The sequence below is a fragment of the Sciurus vulgaris genome, assembly GCF_902686455.1.
Source record: "Sciurus vulgaris genome assembly, chromosome: 6".
Lineage (NCBI taxonomy): Eukaryota > Metazoa > Chordata > Mammalia > Rodentia > Sciuridae > Sciurus > Sciurus vulgaris.
The window spans coordinates 101,847,316-101,871,958 of NC_136466.1; the positions used below are offsets into that span (position 1 = coordinate 101,847,316).

The 24,643-nt window shown below is 34.0% G+C and overlaps 1 protein-coding gene across 2 annotated transcripts in view; it reads left to right on the forward strand.

Moving 5' to 3' along the window:
• Positions 1–24,643, forward strand: part of EDIL3 (EGF like repeats and discoidin domains 3) — a 416,261-nt gene that overhangs the window by 246,099 nt on the left and 145,519 nt on the right. For both annotated transcript variants that reach the window (XM_079143471.1, XM_079143470.1), the window contains one exon: positions 17,136–17,317. In XM_079143471.1, the coding sequence (XP_078999597.1) occupies positions 17,136–17,317 (182 nt within the window). The remainder of the gene's footprint in view (positions 1–17,135; positions 17,318–24,643) is intronic.

The following is a 24,643-nucleotide window of genomic DNA, read 5'->3' on the forward strand; positions in this document are numbered from 1 at the left end:
CTGCTTAATCCACCACCTGCAACAGGCCACCAAAAGCAATGCACATGACATTAACTTGAGTCACTCCTTCCTTCCCAGTGTGTACCCCTCTGTCGAGTGCACAGATCACTTTCAAATTTCATTTTGTTCAGGAAGAGACATTGTTTCTTCAACGTATTTACCATTCTCCACTCCACAACACCTAAAATAACTGAATGGAAAATTTGGACACGTGACAAATTTGGTCAGTTGAGTGGGTAACTAAGAATTTTTGAGTTTAATAACAATTCTCTAGAGAGTCACTTTCATCTATTTTAATTGATTTAAAAATGGAAGCAGACTGTCAGTTATTTAAACATATGAACAGACAACTAGATTCATTGAATCCAAATTTGAACTGAAGGTTTAAAAAGAAAAATATTAGAAAATTTATAATATTAGTCTTAAACTTTTTAGCAACATAGAGGTAAAAAGGAGCCACTGTTTTATATTCTAGTCACAACCTCTCTACTCCCAAGAATATAACAGTACATACAGTTTTTGAAATTTCAGGAGCTGGCTAGCCAAGTACATTTTCAACAAGGCTGCTTTTATTACTAGCTGAAATGAATTTTTTTTTAGTATTCTACTTTAACCAGACAGTACGTGATAGAAGTTAAACCCTACAAAAATCATATTTCAGTTAATAATTCACGATGCTATTAATTAGTCATGCTTATGAGATTTGAGAGTTAAAATGACTTTTAAAATGATTGCAAGATTTTGAGGGTAAATATAATCAATTGATTTATTTTACTCACAATTACTTTTAAGTTTGTTAGTACAGATAATGAACCTTGAATCCAGATTAACATGAGCATCATAGAAAAAAATACACTGGAAAAATTCAAGGTTCTGTGCACATAAATATTTAACTGGCCTTCACTTATTTCTTCTATGATAATACAAAACTACTATAATCAAAAATCAACAACTACAAAACCAATTCTAGTTGAAGACATGGCATTCTCCATAAGGTAATGATGAAAAATTTGAAAATTATACATAAACTTTTATATTTTCATCCATAGTTAGACTAGTGTTATGATACTTGCACAGGTGCTGATTTCATATTTAAATATGTTAACATTGAAAATGACTGCTTCTGCAAGGTATCTTGAGGCAGTTTGCTAACCAGTGAAGAATACACTATGAAATTAGGCTTTTATAAGAGAAGATATGAAACTCATCCTTATATTATAGCAAGAAGATAAGCAGCTAAAGAGAGGAAGAACACTATGGAAGTCCTTGAGCAAGGCAGTTTACCATAGCCCTTTTCTATGGATCTCTAGTTATAAAATGATGCTAAATTTCAACTATATCCTACTAAGCTCTTCCCAGCTACAAAGTACTTTCAACTTTAAGTATGAAGTGTTATACCTCAGCCTTGTGTGAAGAAGAGGCTCCAGGAATATTTGGTCTAAGCTGAAGAAGTAATAGCCCACAGCCACAGCAGAAACAATGACTGTGAACACAATGAGCAAACCTCTGGTCTACATCTTTATAAACACGATGTCCAAGTGACCCATTCATCCTTTATGTAACTTCTCCATACTACTTAAAGCTTATGCTGCTCTAAGTATGCCAGCCTATCATATCAAAATGTCAGTAATGCCCCACTAATATGACAGGATGCACCTGTCTTCAAATCCTTTCTCTGTGACTGTAGAGGAGGTGTTGACCCTCTGTGGACCTCAGTTGCCTCAATTAAAACTGGAAACAAAATAGTATTCATGAAGTTCTTTTGAAATTCCCACCATTTTTTTTTTTCCTCTGAGTAGATGTCACTTGTAATCTTCATGGAGGTCTGTGAGATAAAACAGATTCATACTTTTGGGGCAGTGCAGGGTAAGGGGTGGTGCAGCAGAGAAGAGGTATTGAATGTTCACCTAGAAGAATTCAGCTTACTTAGCTGTTACTTAGTAGTAGGAGTGAAAGATAATGAAAGAGATATAAAAGGGTGAGTGAAAAGTACACTGAAATGCTAAGTGCTTCTATCTATGATACAAGTATACTTAGGATCTTTTTGTACCCCAATTAATTCAGCTTGGGGGAAGACTGGAGAGGAAAGAAAAAGTCAGAAACATGAACTGCAAAAATTTTTCATTTTCTGCTATGTAAATAAAATCTGCTCTAAGGTATGGAGTTTGGAATTGCTAGAAAGCAAGTTTCCAGCAGCCAGGAGTCTGACCTTTACCTTCTGAGAAATGGGGACCCATGGAAAAAAAAATACATGTTACCCAAAGAGCAAAACAGATTTTCTGAAGAGTTTCTCTAAATTCAATGTATAGGATCCATGAGGGAATTAGCTGAGAAGCAAGAGACTCATGCAGATCTTGCAAATGACTGTACTAGCTAGGTGAGAAAAGAATCATTTAAATAGTGAAAGCAGGTATGGAATTTAATAACTAATATAACCAATATCATTTATTTACAGCTTGATTTCAAAATATTAACTTGTGGTGTTTTGAATTATTTTATAGATAGGAAATAGTGGATCATTTACCAATATATGATCTCTCACTTTGAGCAACTATGTGACAGTAGAGAAAAAGAAAGTTGGAGGGTTAGATCCATATTCTTAAGATTGCTCAGCACATATGCACCCAGCACACAGAGCACACAGGCTAGAGTTGCTCTACCAGAATATTTTGCTGACTATCTGAAGTGTGTGTGTTTTTTTTTTTAATCATGTGCTTTTTATGAACACTGTGCAAAGGTACATCTTCTGAATTTATCACAGTTATTATTATTATTTTTTTTTCTGAAACCATCTCTTCAGTTCACTTCCTCTGCATGACACTTGGTAAGAAAACAATATGTGTCCATGGTTTTCTTAATCTCTCCCAATTAGATCATGAAAAGAGTCTTTGGGAGCTAAGGAGTTTCCCCACCCCCCCAGTACATCCCTTTTATGCCCTTGGAAATCTGATCTGAAAAGTATGAATATGAACATTTTTTTCTCATGTTAATTGAAAGTATAAGTTAGGATGAAACAGAAAAGGCAGTGTTGAAGATATGAGATCGAGGGGGTTCTGTTTGGGCTGAAATGGCCTGTTACTTTTCTCAGTTATGTACTATAGGAAATGAGACTTCTTTGATTATTCCAACAAAATTGCCAGCAACTAAAATTTCATCTCCTTTTATCCTAAAGATAAAATGGCTCCGATATTAAATTGGGGGGAAAGCTTGATCGTAGAGGTGCTTTTCAGAGTCGTAAGCTGGTTTGTCAAGTGTTAATAGGAGTTTTTCTAGAGGAGACTCCCATTTTGTGTTACAATGAAGAAACATGCCTGCCAGACACAGACCTCTTTTAAAAGAAGGTTATTTAATTAGCTATTTTTATTTCCAGTGATTCTGGCAATATACTATGGAGAATCATTTCATTCTCATTCATTACAAGAGCCATAGTTTATATTTCCCCCAGGCAATGAGTTTTATCTGACAATTTGAATGCTTTAGTGACAGAAATATCTGATGATGAATATGGTATAAAGGAGATGTCAAGTGACATGATATTTTGGATCATTTTCAGTAACTGTGTAGGATTAATGATTTTTCTTATGTGTATACTTACTTACAATTTTTATTAAAGAACATTTTTGTGGGAAATGGAAGTAGGTGTTCTACTCCTTTTTTATTTCCTCTGAAAAGAAGTAAATACATGGAAAATCTGTCTAAACCAGTGGCATTTGTTTAATCATGAACTCCAGGTAGTTTGGGTGGAAGTGAGACTCCCCCATCCATGAATTTCTGTAAAACAGCAACGGAAGGGCTCCTATTCACCATGGACATATTGGGTATCATGCATTTGGTGTCAATGTCACTCTGTGTTAATCCTAACCTGTCGAAAATGTCTATGAGGTGGGTATTATACTCCCTGGAATAATCATGATTAGCCCCCCAGTTCACATATTTTGTGTTCTATTGGCATTATTTTAGACCTCTTGAGAATAAAGTTATCTGGCTCCAACTTCAAGACATTTTGATTAGATCAGTTTGTAATTCATCTTGGTGTTGGGATTTTTCAAAGCCTCCCATGTAATCTTAATGTGCAACAAAATTTGGAAACTGGATTCATCTGAAACTGCTGAAATATAAAGCAAATTCCCCAAGTCCATATAGCCAGTAAGTGGTAGTATAGGAATTCAAACCAAAATCTCCTTCATTTCATAACTCAGTCTTCAGTGAAGCAGGGCATTTTGTTGTTGGTGTTCAGTACTGTTCAGAGTGGAAACTTGTAGAACTGTATTTACCTTCACACCCGTAACCAAACTTACAATGAATAGCAATTCCCTTAAACTGATACAGTAGAAAATTTGCCAAGATTCAATAAGTTGCTTTACATTACACTTGTTATCTTAGTCATTTCATGAAATATTGCCTACTTTTGTAGATTTTATGATCTAATGAAGTCATGTACTTTAAACATGCAAGCTTAAAATGAATGTTTCTGTTTTCCTTTTATCTTTGTCATTTTTATTTAAATGAGCTGATAATGTGGGGGATATGTTGTCCTTACCCCCTGCCTTAGCAATTTATGGTTCACACCGTTAATGGTAATTGAAGAAAAATTTTCAAGTGATAAAATATTTTCTTATTAATGTAAAGTAAAATTTATTTCAATAGTTTTTTGTGTATTTTTATCCAATTTATCTTTTCCTTATATTAGAAACAATCACTATGTCCTACTGTGTCCTTGTGACTGTTAAATTACAAAATAGCTGTGTTTACTATTTTTAAGCACTTTACTAAGAAAAGAAAAGTAGTTCCAAGAAAAGCAAGTCACTGTTATTTTCACTTATACCAGATTTTTAGAAGTGAAATTAATTCTTCTATCTCCATTTTGGTTTAGTGACATGCAATACCTTATGTTTGTGGCTGGTGGTCCTGCCTGATTCCTGATTAATCCTAGAAATAAACACATGAGAGGGGTGAGCTGATCAACATTTGTGAGATGCATACATCTGGAGAACCTCTTTACTTTAATTCCAAAGTGAGAGAAACATGAAGTTCTCTTTAAAAGTTTTTAAAAACCATAGAATTCTAATTTTAACTGCCTTTTCAAAATTTACAATTTCATAATGAGCAGACATAGGACTATTTATTGTTTGAAAATTTGTATTTGCTTAGTGTCTCACCAAAATGCTGAAGCTGGCTTTGAACTTCCAATCCTGCTGCTTGGACTCCCGAGCTTCTGGGCACTGGGTTGGATTCTCAGCACCACATAAAAATTAATTAATTAATTAATTAATTAAATTAAGGTCCGTTGACAACTAAAAAACACATTTTAAAAAAGGGGGGCTGGGAATGTGGTTTAGTGCTTCAGTTCCCCTGGGTTCAATCCCTGATACTGAAAATAATAATGATAATAATAATAATTATGGCTGTGTAAATGGTATGAACTTCCTCAATGGCAAAGAGGCATTCTGCATCAAAAGTCTTGAAAATTATAAACATGCTCTTTGACCCCACTCTAGATGGTCCCTGATTGATTGTTGTTCAACTTAATGACTTTTACAGCAATACACATTCAGTAGAAACTGTACAGGTGGCCTCTGTATTCGTGAGTTCTGCACTCACAGATTCAATCATGGATCAAATATAATATCCAGAATAAAAACTGGTCTGTACCAACCACAAGAAAAAAATTGTATTTGTGTTACATTTTAATATATTTATAGGAAATATATTCTTTTAATCATTATGCTGAGCCATGTAACAGTAATGTATTCTATTCTGATAAATCAGAAAAAAGCAATTTATTTCACTATGGCTATTTTATTGACCATAGCTAACTTCAGCAACTGAAGATGTAAATACAGACTTGAGATTTTTAGATGGCTTATCTATATTATTAAGTAGTGCTGATACAGATTCTAGATGTTTTTTTTTTTTTTTTCTGTAGATACTTTCCAAGAAAAATAAGAATTCAAGTTGGACACCACATAATATCAAGGTTTATTTTAATATACTTTTATAAGTTTGCAAAGAAGCACAAGTCATATTTACTATTTTACTAGGATGTTTCTTATTCTTTACATTTTAAAATGATCTGATATGTCTCTATTGGATGAGAGATAATGTATGAAAAACTGATTCAACTTCTACAGATTCATAATAAGTGCTACTCTGTTAAATTCTCCTAGAATGTTCTTTCTATAAAACTGGTAAAGTATCCTCTGTTTTAGTAGCTTTACCTTCAATTTCACTCAAAATTCTATACTGACTTATTCCTTTTAGGACAACAGAAAACATTTTGAATACAATATTCAAAACATTTATAATATTATTGTCTGTAAGAATGTTCATTTTAAAATAAATATTACCAAAAAGTGTAATCAGAAAAATGAGAGATTGCACTCCACTATCAAAATGTATAAAGACATTCTGCTGTCATATACAAAAAATTAGAATTTTAAAAAATGTATCTTCTGTTCCAACTCTATACTGAAAATACTGAATACAGATAGATGATAGGTAAATATGATAGATAAATATATTTTGATTTTTGAAACAACAGCTGAGGTTGTGACTTAAAAAGCAGATGTAAAAATCATTTTCAAAATATTGAGTCCCCTGGGCTGTGGGTTTAGTTTAGTAGCTTAGTGGCAGAATGCTCACCTAACATGCATGAGCCCTAGGTTCAATATTTAATATCCAGTGAGAGAGAGAGAGAGAGAGAGAGAGAGAGAGAGAGGACAGAGAGAGAGAGAGAGAGAGAGAGAGAGAGAGAATTTTAGTTCTCTCTCTGACTGTACAGGTTTTATGTGTTTGTCTTTTAAATTAAGTAAATGTATTCCTACGTTTTTAAGAGGGGATGTGTAATATATATGTCTGTACAGTTCAAATGAACCAATCATCATCTATACATTTTTAGGCTCCATTTGGTTCTTCATCATTATTTCCATGACTTTCCAACATGTTCTAATATTAAAGAACGCTCATTATGCTATACCTTGCCATCTGAAATGGCTTCCTGTTTCACCTCTTGGATTTTTTGACCTCTGGAATACAGAATTCAAACTACCCTTGACACGACATCCGGTGTGAAGAAAAGTATAGCAACATTGTATGGAAAAGATGGATAGATATAGCCAGTAAATGAATTTGAGACAATGATTTATCTCACAAATAATAATCAATGTCTGACATGCCAGTAATATTGCTTTATAACAGAACATCAGAGGAAATGCCTTGTATCACTTACCCTGATATGTACTTGCCAAAAAATCTTAAAAGATATAAATAACTTAAAAGCACAAAAATGAGTTTTCTGCATAGCACTGCTTGAATATTTACATTTGGTATTCAGTTCATGCTTCTTCAAGCAACTGAATCCCTCCTTTAGCATTTTACCTTGGCATTAAACCCCTTTTTAGCTCTTTCCTGTGCAGACATATGTTTTGTCGGAAAGCAAGAAGAGGCATACAGCTACTGGTTTTTGAATTGCAGGCTTTTCACTATACAGACAAATGTTTCATCAAACCATGTTGTTATCTTCATAGTTGGTAGAAGATGGATTGTGCAGTTTAAGTGGAATCCTGAATACAAGTTACTAAAATCCTACCTGGCTGCAAAAGTGCACTTAGCACTTGAAAACCCCATATGCTCTTCTGTTGTGAAAAAATGCATCTTAAGCAAACCAAACCACCCTCTTCTCTTGTCCTCCAGGAGCACTGTTCACTCTGATAGGATAATATCTTTTTAGATTGTGTTGACTTTTGTGAATTGTTTCAATAAGAATTTTGGCCTTTGAACACTAGAATGCATAGACCCTACTACTTAAATAACATTGTCATTATGCAGCAATATGCTTACAAGTCACTTGGGGGAAATACTAGTTGATACTTTCCTATTGTAATTTAACTTATTCATAGATTTCACTTTTCCTGAATTCAAAGCAATTAATTTAAACTGATAATGTATCATAATTGAATTGAGATAACAAAGTGTGAAGAAAAGCATAACCACATTTTATAGGAAAGTAGCTAGATCACTGATAATTGAATTAGTAACATTATAAATGCAGTTTTCATTCCAAACATGATATTTCCTCTACCTCCAAGACTTGACTTCTTATATTTTCAACATACCAAAAAAGATGTTTTTTATGTTAGCATCCACCCAGTATGATAAATCCTTACAGTGATAATATTTATTTTCAAAAGATTAATTCAGCTTCAAATAAGGAGGAGAACTAATTCCAAAATGCCGTAATTTGTTTTAATCTACATTAACCCACAATATTGAAAACTGCTAGTTGGTAGAACACAGCTCTAAGTGCTCTGGAAACAAATAATGCAAAAGGTATAACTTCAAGAAGTTTATTATCTAACAGAGAAAATATGCACAAGTAGTTGTTCTTCATTATTTAACCTAGATACCTTCTGAGACTTCCAATATGAAAAATTAATAGGATACAATTTCCAACAGAATGGCAGAAATGCTTTCATGGCCACACATCACAGAACCAAAGCCTTTATGTCTATAAAGAAAATTAGCATTTATCTAAATGGAGAAGCCCTTTTGATACAAAGAAATAGACTTTTTTTCTAAGGTGCATAGACATTTTATGTGCAATCCAAATAAGTTTAACTGATTTTTTGGAACAATATTGATGATTTTTCATTTACTGGTTTCCTCTAGCAAGGTGTCTATGGCTGTGTATTGAGTTTGTACCCTGGTACAAACAGTGTGAAGGGAAACAAATACCTGTTATTTCCACTCCAGGTTTTTGTAGGGAGATCACTCTCAGTAGCATGACAAAAGACGGACACTTACAGGGGTGCTCTGAGGGATGTGTAAATGATGGGAAAGGAAAGACTGTGTGTGACTTCACCTTCACATTTACACTCTATATCCCAGGACCTCTCTCGCCATCTCCCCTAGTCCAGTTCAACTGGAACATTCAGGTCCTTTCCCTGAGATCAACCATTCTGAAACTTTTTAAAACTTCCTGTCATCATTCCATCCCTGACCTTCTTCTGATACAACTTCCCCACACCAGAAAAATGATAGCCTTGAGAGAAATCAGATCAAATGCATGGCGATTTAGGTAGAAAAAGTCTTCAGGCCTCCTTTCATGGGAACAGTGGAAGAGATGGTGACCTTGATCCCTCCCTCACCAATTTAAAGTTTGATCTGAAGACAATTTTCACATAAAACAAACACTAGAAAAATGAAGCAAAAGCATGGTCCAAACAGCACAGAGGGAAGCTTACGTTTGAATCAGCATTAATTTCTGTAGTATTGGAGGTCATCCATTTGCCGGTCTTCATATTCAGCACAATTATCATGCTATGCTAAGCAGAGGACTCACTCCCATAAGAAGATGGGATGCTCAGAGAGAGGGAGGACTGGACATGTTTAAAGGAGATTTGTTTCTTACATGACTTTAATTCGAAATCCTTTCATTTTGAAGATGTCTGGATATTGAGATAGAGCAAATGAAAGCAGTACATTCCTGTTACAGATTCAGCCATGCATCTTTCTTATTTGAAAGGCTTAATCAGCACACTCAGGAGCAAGATGTGAGGCATCTTGTGGCGCTGCTTACTTGTCAGCTGCAAGATCAATAAAATGCAGACACTATTCTTTGCCACATTCCAAAGAATGAGTTTGCAGAGTGGGAAAGATTTCACTCTGAAGCTAATTTTTTTGCATGCAAAGTTGCTTTGAGGAGGGCACTTGGGGTTTGGCACCAGCTGGCCCCGCTGCTCCAGTCCACCCTGCCTGGTGACATTGTTCACTTTCTCAGTGTTAGTCTGAACAGCAGGGTCTCAGGTCAGAAGGCATTTCCAGTCCACTCAGACAATTCAGGTAATGCAGTTTTGTTAAGTGACTCCATAAATGATGCCAAAAAGCCCCTGCTAATCAATGTTAAATGGACTCATTAATTTAGGATTATTGCCATACCTGACAGAAACAAGCACAATACCAAAGATGCATAAACATGATCTCAGAGCCAGCAAATACAGAATCGTCACGTTCTGCCACTCTGTTCCACTACTGCCTTCCACTGTCAAACTCAGCACTGATCAAATTATCACTGTGCCCACCACAGGAGTAAAAAAGAAGTATTTCAGAAATACCTGGCAGGTATGTGGCAGGTAGTTGAAAAATAGATTCACTCTGCTCTCAATTCCATTGTTTTTCACTAGTAAACAAGTGGTCTTCCCCTTTTGCTGCACAATTTCCATATAATGCCTCTGTGTCTATGCACTCTTTAGAGAATACAGTTGAAAAATTATTTTTTTAATTTTAAAATGATTTACATACAATGTTGCAATGTCACCTGTAACCTGTACTGTTTGCTTACATTTGTATTTTTTAAAATTAATTCCCTCTACAGATACTTACTAAAAGCCTTCTAAAATTGAAGTTTGATGTAATCCCTGCCTGCAAAGGGGCTCCCATTTTTACAGAGCAATAGATGTTGTAGATCAGGGACATACTCAGTGCAGTTGAGTGCAGAAGCAGTTTTCATTTTTCAATCCTGTCCCTGAAACCTGGTTGATTGAACCTCTCAGGCCAAGGGTAGTGGTTATCACAAACGTGACACAAAGTTCAAACCAGCAATAAGAATGACTATTGACAGATTTTAAGGGAGGAATTAGGTTCACTGCTGTTGTTTTTTAAACACACTAATAGGCCAATCTTGATTAAAGGGAACATTCTCTGAGCAGCCCACAGTCTTTGAAGCTCAGATACTTCGTTTCCTTCCTCCACCCTACAACAATCATTGCTATTCTTACCTCCTAGATATTTTTTAACTCTTACTCTTCTTTTATACTCACATCATTTTTTACCTAGACAACTACTATTCTTATATCTTTTTGGTCATAGTTGATTCCCTTTTAGATCTCCCCTTCATGGTACAGTGGAAATATCTATAATAAATGGTAATGTGGCCATAATTACAGTCTTTCGAAAACTCTGCATCAGTGACAGTGTTGAGTGCTATCAGCAAGCTCTTTGGCAAAATCATCAAGAGTACCTCTACTTCTTCACCTCTACTTCTACTTTCTGAACTTCCCCTGTGGACCCATGCTGGTCTCATGATACTGAACTGACTCTACCCGCATCATACCAGCTTATCTTCCCCTTGTATCTGTTCTCTGTTGCTTCACTCTGCTAGTTTCTGTTCTTTTTCAAAAATTCCTTCCCTGAACCTAAGCCTGGATTATCATTCACATTGAACCCTGGGCATCCACCATCAGTGATATATATATGTTCTTTTTCTGTGTTTCTTCTCAACTGAGCTAAAGGCCCTTTGGGAAATTGGTGCTATCTATAAACTTAGCATAGTAGGCAGCTTTTGCTTCAGACTCAGAGATCAGATTTAATGTCATCTCTCAATAAGGCCATCTCTTCACTTGAAATTCACTTTTTTTCCCCCTTCTTAGCACTTACCACTTAATGGTCTTTTCTTGTTTATTTAAGTGTTTTTAATTTGTCTCCCAACTAAAATACGAATTCCTTGAGAGCAAAGACACTTCTGCCTTGTTCATCCTGTGGTATCACCACTGCCTGGAAGTGCCCAATATATAGCAGACTTTCAATAAATAAGAGTTTTAAAACTGAATTACATGAATGGAGACTGGATAAATGAATAGACTGATGGATAGTTAGTTGGGCACATAAAAAGAGTCCCAAAATATTACTCAACTTAAATGGGCTTTTACTTATCAGGTGAGTGATACATAGGCCAATAACGGTCTCAAGTGATTTTTTTTAACATCTCAGGGGATGTAGAACACCATAGATCTTCCATATTTATTTCTGTGACTGTTTTAATATATCCCAATTTGTGAATGTTTTGTTATATCCTGAGTACCTCTTATGATATTCTTCATGTTCCCTTCATATTAACTCTCCTAACCTCTTTGAATAGTGGGAGATTCCCCCAACTACAATAACAGCAGACTTATATCAGAGTTGACCTTTGAAGAATCATGAACACTTTATCTAAATAGCAGGCTTATCTTTCACATCATTAACTTCCTTCCTCACAAGTGTCTTCATTTATGAAACAGGGATGATAACCTGTTTTTCATGGAAGTGTTATTTTGAAGATGTGTAAGAAACTCATGTAGATGCTGTTTTTCAAATTTCAGAATTCTCATCTGATATTAATTGTCATAAATTACTATTTCACATCCCTTCCTTTATTTATTGAGAGCAATGGTAAAATATAATTCCATGTTATTTCTTTTTAAGCATCATATTGTTGATTGCTTAAAGCCACTTACTTTTAGGTGTATAATCATTTGCACTCTGAATTGCAACTCCTTCATTGGTTTCTATAACTGTTAAGTTTAATAGGACACTGGGGAAGTGGATAGCTCAAGCATAAAGGAAATTGGATTTTGAACCTTTTATTATGATGACATCCATTTGATTGTGCTCCACATGATTAGTGAAGAAAAGCTGCTGTTGTGACAACTTTCCAGTGTAAAGTAAATATAATGCTTGAATTGCACAATTAGTTTACTCTTTACCAAAAAAAAAAAAAAAAAAAAGAAAAGAAAAACCTAAATAACAAGACTCAGCACATATTTATTGAGCTCTTTCTGTATACAAGATACTGTGTATATCTGAGGATTTAGAAGTAAAATAGACCAGTACTGCTCTGAAAGGGCTAAAATGCTGAGATCACCTCAGTTGGGGTCCTTTAATGTGACCTTACAGGGCCATGTTCATTGTTTTTAAGCAATTTATTGTTACAAAGGAAAAATAGTTTATCCCCCTCACAATTGGTGAATTAGGGTTGTTATAACACAAATTTTTAAAAAGTAAAACATCAAGGATCATTAGCAATAAAGAAGTTGATACATCATAGACTCAGGCTTCGTTCAGGAATCCAGCCCCAGCTGTGTTTTCTGTGGTGGGCTTCTCTGACTGTATGTGGGTGGTCGAGTATGTATGTAGAGTTGTTAAAGCTTCTTTAAAGGAAAACAACTACAACACGGAATGTAGGACTGGGAAATTAGTGCTCGTAAATTTAACAAGAAGTGAGAAACCTCTCGTGACAGTACATGGTACACTGTTGAAGCCCTAGATCAATACAACGTGTCAGTGTGTATTTTTTAATTATGTTTTTTAAATGAAGGAATGTACATGACTAAGGTCATGATAAAGACTGGAAGTCTATGGCAGACAAACCATGCAAATGCATTATAGAAATCACTCCTTTGGTTTGGATTCCATAATAATGCAACAGTCCACAGCCAGTATATTTGCTGATGTGTTTGCTAATAAAATGTGGGTGATAGGTTAAGAGTATCAACAAAGTAGATTTATTGAATAATGTGATTTGAGATCTACTTTTTCTTTTCAAATGACTACAAATTCAGTGAGGATGTCCAGTTCAGCAGGAGGTCTTCAAATGCACACTGCCTGATGGTACAGAGTTTCTAGTAAGGCTATCAAGCAGTGTAATTGATCAAGCCTGACTCTGCAGCTCTGCCAGTCTATTTAGTGGCCTACAATAAATGGTCCACAATAAATGACCTCCTTGCCTGGTACATTTTTCTATCCAAACATTGCACAAAGTAAGAACAAGGATCCTTGAGATTCCTTTAATGGCAATATTCTTAAAAGGTCAGTCTCCTACAGTTTTAAAAATCAGACCAAGTGTCATCATGAAAGTTTCTTAAGGCTTTTATGAAGTCTGCAGAAATCTTGAAGTTTAAAAATGGGAAGCAGAACAAGAACCTGAAGAATCAATATTTGAGATTTTAATGTTAAGTATTGTGGAATGCGAAAATCAGAGTATTATCTGCAGCTAATATTACAATTCTGAAAATGAATGACTTCTTAATGACTTAAATATGAGAAAAGTACTTTATAAAGTGTTAAACAATTCTAAGTACATGCTTCAAAAGGCCTTATTGTCTAGATATTACATATAAATTATTAGTTGCAAAGATACAATATTTACTATATTAATCATCTTTAATAATACAGACTGCCTAAGATAATTCCTTATCCACATGCATTCATCCTCTTCTTAAAAAAGCCAAAAAACAAACAAACAAAAAAAAAAACATTTAAAGGTGTTAAAGCCTCTAGAGAAATGTTAATGTTAAGGAAGTCTGGTCTTAAGCCAATGTGATGGAGATTTGGGCCTACTTTCTCTTCTATTTGGTGAAGGGTCTCAGGTCTAATTCCTAGATCCTTGATCCATTTTGAGTTGAATTTTGTAGAGGGTGAGAGATCGAGGTTTAATTTCATTTTACTGCATATGGATTTCCAGTTTTGCCAGCACCATTTGTTGAAGAGGCTATCTTTTCTTCATTGTAAGTTTTTGGCACCTTTGTCTAGTATGAGATAACTGTACTTATGTGGGTATGTCTCCATGTCCTCTATCCTGTACCACTGATCTACCTGTCTATTTTGGTGCCAATACTATGCTGTTTTGTTACTATTGCTCTATAGTAGAGTTTAAGATATGGTGTTGTGATACCTCCTGCATCCCTCTTCCTGCCCAGGATTGCTTGGGCTACTGTGGGTCTTTTGTTCTTCCAGATGAATTTCATGATCCCCATAGCACAAGAAATAAAAGCAAGAATCAATAAAAGGGATAGATTCAAACTAAAAAGTTTTTTTTTCTCAGCACAGGAAACAATAATGTGAAAACAGAGCCTAGAGTGGGAGAAAATCTTTTCCACACATATTTCAGACAGAGCACTCATTTCCAAAGTTTATAAAGAACATAAAAAAGTTTACACCCAAAATACAAAGAACCCAATCAATAAATGGGCTCAGGAAATGGGCAGACACTGTACAGAAGAAGATATACAGGTGACCAACAAATATATGAAAAAGTGCTCATCATCCCTAGTAATTAGAGAAATGCAAATTAAAACCACCCTAAGATTTCCTCTAACTCCAATTAGAATGGCTATTATCAAAAACACAAACAATAATAAGTGTTGGCGTGGATGTGGGGAAAAAGGCACACTCATATGTTGCTGGTAGAGTTACAAATTGGTGCAGCCACTCTGGAAAGCAGTATGGAGATTCCTCAGAAAGCTTGGAATGGACCCACCATTTGACCCAGCTATCCCACTTCTCAGTTTATTCTCAAAGGACTTACAATCAGCATGCTACAGTGATGCAGCCACATCAATGTTCATAGCAACTCAATTCACAATTGCTAGATTGTGGAACCAACCCAGATGCCCTTCAATTGACCAATGGATAAAGAGACTGTGGTATATATACACGATGGGCTATTACTCAGCCATAAAGAAGAATAAAAGTATGGCATTTGCTGGTAAGTGGATGAAGTTGGAAAATATCATGCTAAGTGAAATAGGCCAAGCCCAGAAAACAAAAGTCCGAATGTTTTCTCTGATTAGTGCATGACAATATATAATGAGGCAGGTAATGGGGGAAAGAGAAGAATGAAGGAACTTTGGAAGGTGTAGAGGAAAATTGGGTGGAAGGGGGTGGAGGACAGAAAGATAGTAGAATGAAACAAACAGTATTACCTTATGTATATGTATGATTACATGAATGGTGTGAATCTACAATGTGTACAACCATAGAAATGAGAAGTTGTAACCCATTTGTGGTACAATGAATCAAAATAAAAATAAAAAAAAGATTTTAACAATAAAAAGATGTTAATGTGTTTAAAGGTGCTTACCATTAAACATGGATTATAAAAGGTAGCCTATGGCAATGAAAATATGGTTATCAATGAGAAATATCTTCCTACTTCAAAAAATACTATTTTCCAACATTGGAATTCTTCCTTTTATAGTTTCAAACTCAATCTAATCACAAACATTTGATTATTGATTATTGTTGGACTTTAGTAATTAATGTGTGCTGGTAGCAATCATCCATCAAGTTGACACATATATGATGACACTTAATGATAACAATGCACTCTTTACAGATTTTCAGGAATTCTAATAACATTGTAGTAGATTTTATATAATAAGAATCTCATATTTATTATCCTAATCTAAATTGGCAAAAATTTTAATATAACATATAAAATGTTAGTAAAATTAAGAAAATTAGGTATTAGTTTTAGTTATAGTATAATCTTACTTATACTGAAATTTGAAAACTAAATTTAAAATAAGGAAAATTATCTGAAATGATTAAGAAACTCAAACATTTATGATATACATAATACATATATATGATTTTTAGATGGATTTACTTTCATTTATAATTTTAGGAATTAAACATCTGATATTTGCAAACATATCATTTGTGTCTATTATTATTTAATCATAGTATTTTCAAGTTTTATTAGGAAATTTTCATAAGTTTCCAAGTCACAAATTTATAGAAAAAGTGTTACAATTCAAGATGTAAATGCAGATTCCTTCACATAGAGTTGTGAATTTTGAACTAAATATATTGGAAAGATAAATATTTTAGCATCATTTACTGGCTAGTACACATGCTGTCATGTATAATGTTACAGAATTGTCTTCTCTCATTATAAAATAATTTTCTATGTACTTCTATAATTTATTATATATCATTGGTAACATAAGTATTTTAAAACATTGATCAATTCACACAATGCCCTTTTTGTGACAGCATAACTTAGAATGGTTATAAAATTTTAAGTCAGAAAGCTTATAGTAGTGAAAATGCTATTAATACTAAAATTATTTTGACCAAAACTCAGATGTGTGGTAATCAGGAAATATTAGGTCCACAGATATTTGCTAAGGGTTTGTGATTTATGAGGCACACTAATGTTTGAAAATATAAAATATGAGATGGGGCTTTTTAAACTTTTTATAATCGATAAGAGATAGGTCTTTTGAGAACATTATGCTTTTGTTGACATGATCAACAATCAAACAAGATAACAGTATATAAAGCAGAATAGAAATACAGAAGGAAAGTGCCTATTTAGTGGCCACTCCCAAAAGAAAGGAAAAAAAAGAGCATCATGAGGTGCAAGAATTATTTCCTTATTGTAGTGATCAATAATAGACCTGTAGACTGGAATTTAAATGTCATGGCCATACAAACTGAAATCACTTTTCAAATGTTTCCTATCAGATCATAACCATGTTTTTACATATGTATTATTTCTAATATGTTTGCATTTTTTTCTGATTTGTTCCCAGAATGCTCAGGTCCATTGGGAATTGAAGGTGGAATCATATCAAATCAGCAAATAACAGCTTCATCCACCCACAGAGCTCTTTTTGGACTCCAGAAGTGGTATCCCTATTATGCACGTTTAAATAAGAAGGGCCTTATAAATGCCTGGACAGCTGCAGAAAATGACAGATGGCCGTGGATTCAGGTAACAAGGGAATGGAAGGCAGTGGTTGGCCAAGTGACCAGAGTTACTTAAGAGAGCAAACAAGGGGGAATTCACAGTGACTCTTTTCCTCAGAGTCAGAGGAAAGGGTGATGCAGTTAAGTGCACAAATTTATTACAGACTAAAAATGAAGGAAATGTACACTTTCCTCTTGAAAGTGTGTGCATGGGTTTCATATTGCTAGAAATCTTTTTTTTTTTTTTTTTTTTTTGCAGTGCTGGGGATTGAACCCAGGGCCTTGTGCTTACAAGGCAAGCACTTTACCAACCGAGCTATCTCCCCAGCCCAAAGTTCACTATCTTAAGATATATTTAAGACAGATGCTTTCTCATTCATAATGTGTTAACATTTAGCAGCAACTTAAACTACAAGAAAATAAAAAAATGTCTTTCCCTTCTCTTTTTCTAAGAAGTGTCTCCACGAGTAAAAATATAAAATATCAGGCTATCATAATATCTCAGTACCCTCTTGGATAACTATCTAACAAGTCATTGATATGTGCCAAAGGGAAGAAAATCCAGTATACTATGGGGTCAGAGGAAGAAGTAATTAATTATCTTTAGAAAGTTGCATGGAGAAGACAGCTTTTGAGGTAGTCCTGGGAAGCATTTTCAATAAAGGTTAGATGCCCAGGGAAGAGCATGATCAAAGGCCTACATGAGAGTCTGGGGAGCAGCATGTAGAAATTCATGACAACTAAGGGTTGCTGGAGGGATTTGCTCAAATTTAGTGTGAGTTGGATGTGTCACAGGATCATACGAAAAGGTTTTGGCTTTGTTTCACTGGACTGGGGAGCTACTACAGAATTTTGATTAGTTTAGGTGTCTGATCTGTTCTCTTTGTTTACTACATATTTTGAGTCAGAGAAACATGGAAGTCCCTAATGCAACATTATTAAGTACAACACATGAAGCCTGCTTTACAGGCATTTAATAGAAAGGAAAATTGATTTCTGGCCAAGTATTAAGACCTCCAATCTTTAGGAACTGGGCCAAAATCTCCTTCAGACACTTCCTTTGTTGAAGTATCTTAGGAAAGCTTTTATTTCATGTGTGTGTGTGTGTGTGTGTGTGTGTGTGTGTGTGTGTACATTTATATATAATTATTTTATCTAAACAGCTACATATGGTTACCTAAAGTTCTTTTATGAATTTTTGTTTGCATGCATTTCAGAAATAGCTTCTTACGTTGCACCTGACTTTTCCAATCTATATCCATGTATGCAAAGACAATTCCAGATATGGAAAATGGCACATTTATAGTTTTTTAAGTTTTTTTTTTTCCATTTGTTAGTTAATTAATTTATTTATTTATGGTGCTGGGAATTGATCTTACTCATGCTAAGGCCTTGCTTAGGCTAAGCAAGCACTCTACTACTAAGCTAAATCACCAATCATTTGCAGTTTTGATTATAGACTAATGAAAGTCCAATTAAGCTTTAAAAGAGATACAGAATAATCATTTCAGAGACACTTTCAGTCAATATAGTTGACTGTTCTAAACTGCATTTGAAGAATCAGTTATGATAGAATCTTTTAAATTATTTACATTTTATGTCCTTATTTTGCACTTTATTTTGCCTGCTTATTGTTCAGTGAACACAATACATCTTTCTAACTTTCAAGGTATGAAATTGTCATCTTTGTCTCAGTGACAATAAGTAGAAATAATTTCAAGATAATAAGAAAATGATCACCTCGAGAGATATTTATTCTAAATGTAGTTTAATTTAATTTAATCTATCATTGTAAACAGAATAAAAACTTTTACTTTCAAGGTCTGTGGGATGATGATGATGATAACAATGCTGATGATTTTGCTTTTTCTCTGAAGCCGATAATGAACTTCTAGAGGAAAAAGTAAAATAAATGTAAACATTTTGTTAGAGGAAGAAATCGCACATATAGTGGAGTAAATAACTAAAAATTTATCACTGCTACTCAATGAATATTTAGTGATATGTTTGAGGTGTACAGTTTTTATTGTATTCTTTAATAATTTTCATTGTCCAAGTTATTTTCCTAAAAAGAAAAACTTTATCAATTTTTAAAGGAAAATCACATTTAAGAGACTCAGCATTCTGATCATTACCAAATTTTCAGTATTGGAGAATTCATTATTAATTTCTCTTGTTGCTTAATTCTTTTGTCTGTATTCAGTCCTTCAAATGAAACATTTGAGAACTTTATAATAAACTAACTTGTAATGAACATAGTATTCCCCTAATCTTTCAGGTGTATGACACTCATTAACTAATTAGTATTCAGTTTAATTTTCTTCCTTGTGTTGATAAAATGAAAATTGAAATTATCACTTTAAATTTACATGCTCTACATATGATTATTGTTAGTACCACAATGCTCATAGTTGGTTTTGGATATAAAGGGTTGGTCTAAATAGAAAATGCAGTCATACAAAACTTTTTTTCTTTTTAAAAGTTTTTCCAAACTTTATTTTCTCTCTTAGATTTATTTTCAACTATTAATAAGCATCACATTAAACATTAGTTCATTAACTTTCTAGAATATAAATTCCTATTTCTGACCCATGCATTAGAAATATCAGTCTTACACAATTATTGAATGTATCTTGAATTATCTTTTATGGAAAATAAAAAGTTTATTTAAAACTTTTGGATGCTTTACCAAGTATAATTAGCCAAGATGAATATTATCTATTTTTTATACCTGAGGTTTTTCTTTTAGAGCAATATGTAGCAAATGTTTATTTTTATTTCTTTCTAATGTCTAAGGTGATTTTGGTCACATATGCATTGAATATCTAGCCTTCCATTTCTTCATACATTCACAAAATTTTACTGAATAAATGTTTATCCTTTTCTCTATCCTCTACTAGTCACTAGGAAAAACAAATAGTGCTTTCAAGATACTCTGAATGTAGGAAACAGAAAAGTGAACAGGGCAAAAATAACTATAAAGAATGTTTGACTTTGTCTTACATGGTCTGCTAAGTATTCCATTTGAATCATAATATTTTTAGTGGAAATTTTATTAAATCCAAAGTTAGAGTAACCTAATAGTTATAGAATACAAAGAGTGAAATTCCCATTACAATATTACATAGCTATACTCTTGCATGCTGATATATTTGATTGGTATAATATTGGTATAATATAATAACATAAACCAAATTTAAATTTGAAAGTTAATTTACTCTTAGTTGTGTGAGTAGTATTTTATCACTGGAAAAATAAGGTTTGTATGCTCTCTTTTAAATAATTCTTTTTTTTTTTTTTTTTTTTTCACAAAATGTGGCTATAATCTTAATATGTTCCTTTTCTATAAACCACAGAGTTTGTGAGGGAAAGAGATAGCTATGTCTTAAAATTTAATGTGCACAGAAATCATAGGTCACTTGGTAAAAATAGAAATTTCTGGATTGCTCCCCAGACCTCCTCCAGGTCATCCTCAGACTACACTGTAAAACCCTGTCTCATAGGATGTTTTTAGAGTAAAAAGTTAACAAAGTAAAAAGCACTCCGCTTGGTGATCCAGGCACTTTGTTGTTGGAACCACAAATATCAATAACTGCATAGGGTGGGGAGAAAGGACGAGAAAAGAAGTGAAATACGAAAGGAGAGTGGAAAATAGGCCACTCAGTGAAGTCTCTAAACCAGGAAGAGGTAGCCCCAAGCTATGTATCTTTATCAGAAGTGCATTTAGGTTTGGCAGCATTTCACAAGTAAGTCTTATGGTTAGTTATGAGTCAATTAATGTTCCCAAATGACTCTTGGATTCTTCTTTGCTACAAAAGTTAAAGTAGTCAAAAGCAAAATCATCTTTCTGCATTCTTATCAAAATAATAGTTAATAATTTGTTATTTTTTAACAAACAATAATTTTTTAAAGTGTTCAGAGTGGGATTGAGAATGCTACTAAAAAATAGGCTAATCATCTGTTTCATTTCAAAAGCTTGTATATGTGTGTGAAACCTTTTTGGTTCCTAAAGACACCTGGAGCTCCTCAAGGAACACAAATAATTTTTACAAGTCCAAAATTAAAGATTTGTTCATTTGTTTCATTTTCCAGGCTGTTTTCTAGTTCTAGAAAATGTATCACATTGCATTTAATCAATTTATACTATCTTCTCTTTCAATTGAAAAACGTTTTAGCATGTTTTTCCCCCTGAAAACAAACTACTTTCCCAAATGTACTCCTGTTATAACGAACACCTCTCTAAGGCTAATTTAACTAGACATTAACATATTGCTGCCTCTAATGATCTTTTTGTTAAAACTGTGATCCTGAATGGAAAATTGCCATTTTCTTTTAATTTTTTTTTAATTAGAAATGAGTTTTCATACATAGTCATGCATTTTAAAAACAAACAATATTTGTTTAATTCAAAAGCATTGCATTAAAAACGACTTGATGCTTATGTACTGAAAAATAATGTATTTGATCTTGAATTGACTGGTCATTTACTACAGTTATGCCATCCTAAACATATTGCTTGTTTATCAGCTTTCAAGGATGTGATTTGAATCTTAACTCCAGATTCCTTGAGCTATGGGGCATGATTACCTGCCTAGCAATTGTGCTCTAATAGAAAAGGAGCTGCCCCTGAAATCTCTTCTTTTCTTTAAGTCGCTTCCTTCCTGACTTTCAGCACCAGAGGCCTCATTGACCTGGATTTCTCACTGTTCCTCAAATTCATGTGGCTTATTCTGCTGCTGTGCTTGGGCATACGCACCACATGGTTCCTGAACTGATCATCTACTAATCTTCTCTGGGTTCATCCCATTATTCCCTTCTTTAGGAGGTACTTCCTGCCTCTTACCTCCACAGATAAAGTGACTACGTTCTGGTTTTCCCACTCTGTCAACTATATATTTCCATGATAGCAGGTAAAATATTTTTACATCGTTTGCCTTTTCCTTGCCTCCTAGTCTGTGATCAACTGATTTTAAGGATTTCACCTAACTTAAGTTTATTACCATAGCACCTTGTATAAAAAACTTTGTTGGATAGATGCAATTGAGTAATAAAAGAGTAAGGAATATGAATACAAAAGAAAAGGGAAAAGATAGTGTTTGTTTTCACATGGTGATCATTCTGCATTGAGTAGTCCAATGCCCAAACAACTCAGACACTCTGTGTTCAACAGATACTCACTTTGTGGTACAATGACCTGTTTGTTTACAGGGAATGTCTCACCTGTCTAGGGACAAAGGAACCACAGTACTGCAAATCCCAGTGGTCTGCATTTGACTCCTAATGACCATAAGACACTCTAACAAGTGACCTTATACAGGAATGGATAATATTTGTAAAATGATTGTCAGGAAGTCTGCTACTAACAGACTGTGCACAGGATATCATACAGTTCACCTTTTCCTTTCCCATTTATGTTTCATTCCTGAAATGTTATAAAAAAATCTATTTTAGCTTCTCACACATTTTTTAATTGTTAACATAATCATACTGCAGGAGTTTAGAAACCTTTGACCGTGCTATTGTTAATATAAATGTTTCTTCTCCAAGATGAATTTACTTAAAATAATTTTAGTCTTGTGTGCACAAACCTATAATCTCAGGGTCTCAGAAGACTGAGGCAGGAGGATCACAAGTTCAAGGCCAGCCTTAGTAACTTAGAAGATCTTGTCTAAAATTGGGAAAAAAAAAAAAAAAAAAAAATATATATATATAAATAAGTAGGACTGGAGATGTAGCTCAGTGGGTAAAGCACCCTTGGATTCAATTTTACACCTCAAAATAAGCAAGAAAAAAAAATGTTAACTTTTTAAATGTTAGTATCTTTCTAGTAAAATTTTACTCTTATAAAAATGTCAAAGACAAACAAATTATATCTTATTACTATTACTCGTAAAACCCAGAACATAAATTTACAGGAAATTAACACAATATTTTGAATATACTAAAGTCTTTGATAATTCACTTAATTACCCTTAGATTAAACACTTTTTCATTATTCTTGCTGTATGCATCATCCATGAGAAAAGCTTTTCTAAATTGACTTGTATTTACAAGGTTGGAATTTTAAATGTCTTGTGGTTCAGTTAGTTTCCATCATTTCATGAATATTACAAGGGATTTTTTTTATGATACTGATGGAGTGAAATGGAGAAAACTGATTAACTGAATATAGCACCTCCTTTTGTTACCAGAAAGATAAAATCCCCAAATTTAGAACCTCTGGATTTCTAATCTACCTTGTCTGTATTCGTGGCAAATTTCCTCTGGTTTCCTTTTTCTTCCTTTTCATGTGACCAGCTGGGCAACCTCTGGGCTACATATTCCCATTTCTGGCACTTAGGAATGAAGACTGCACTCCGAGTTCCTGTCATCATTCAGTGTTTCTTATTGCAACTCTTCTATATAGCTAAGTGCACTCTTCTGTATTCCCCTGTGACTCTGAATCCAGCTTCAACCTAAGGCATTGCTTGTGAGACTTGCCTATGGGAGACATTGCTAATGAATTAGAGTCACCTACTCACTGCCTCTAATGCAACAATTAGAGTTGCATAGTGTCTCCTGCAGAAACATAGCACATTTACTGACAGCCTGTCCTCAAGTCCCTGGAGGTGAGAAATGCAGAGAAGCAGGAGAAAAGTGCCAGTCTGAACTAAAGGTTTGATTGTCTCTTCATGTTTATCTTGTGGGAACTAGTGGGATTACTGTTTGGATTGGGCTGAAGGAATCCCTTATTTCTACAGTAGACACTGAACCAATTTGTTCTGCCCCCATGCCTCACTGAAAACCTCCTTGTGTTGAAAATGTGACCCAGTACCAAGCCACCTGGCCTGATTCTAAAAACTTTATTTTCTTGAGGCAGCAATTAATTTGAAACCATTTCTATCTGGAGGAGTATGCTGTTTTTTAAAACTAATGAATGTAGTTAGATTTAATTGTATGAAAGGACATATTTTCCTATACTTAGCTTAGAAAAGAGTTTTATTGCCCACCCTATTGTGTATTAGCTTTATGATCCAACAGCTGGCACTTAGCATTATGCACCATTTCAGCTATTTTGACTGAAATTCCATTGAATCAATATTGTTCTTATTCCCATAATTCAAATTTGGAAATCCAGGCACAGAAAGATAAGTTGGCTAAGTTTACTAAACTGGTATTTTACAAAACTGTGATTTAAACTCCAGCAGCTGTTCTGAGAGACCACCTCTACAATATTCATAACTTCTGCAGTGTCCTTTGTTTGACCATTTTTGGTAGTTCCCTTTTACTTTTTTTACTTTTTATATACTGTATATAGTGGGTATGCAAGAATGTTGACTTTTCTTCAAATTTAAAAAAGTAACTTTGATCA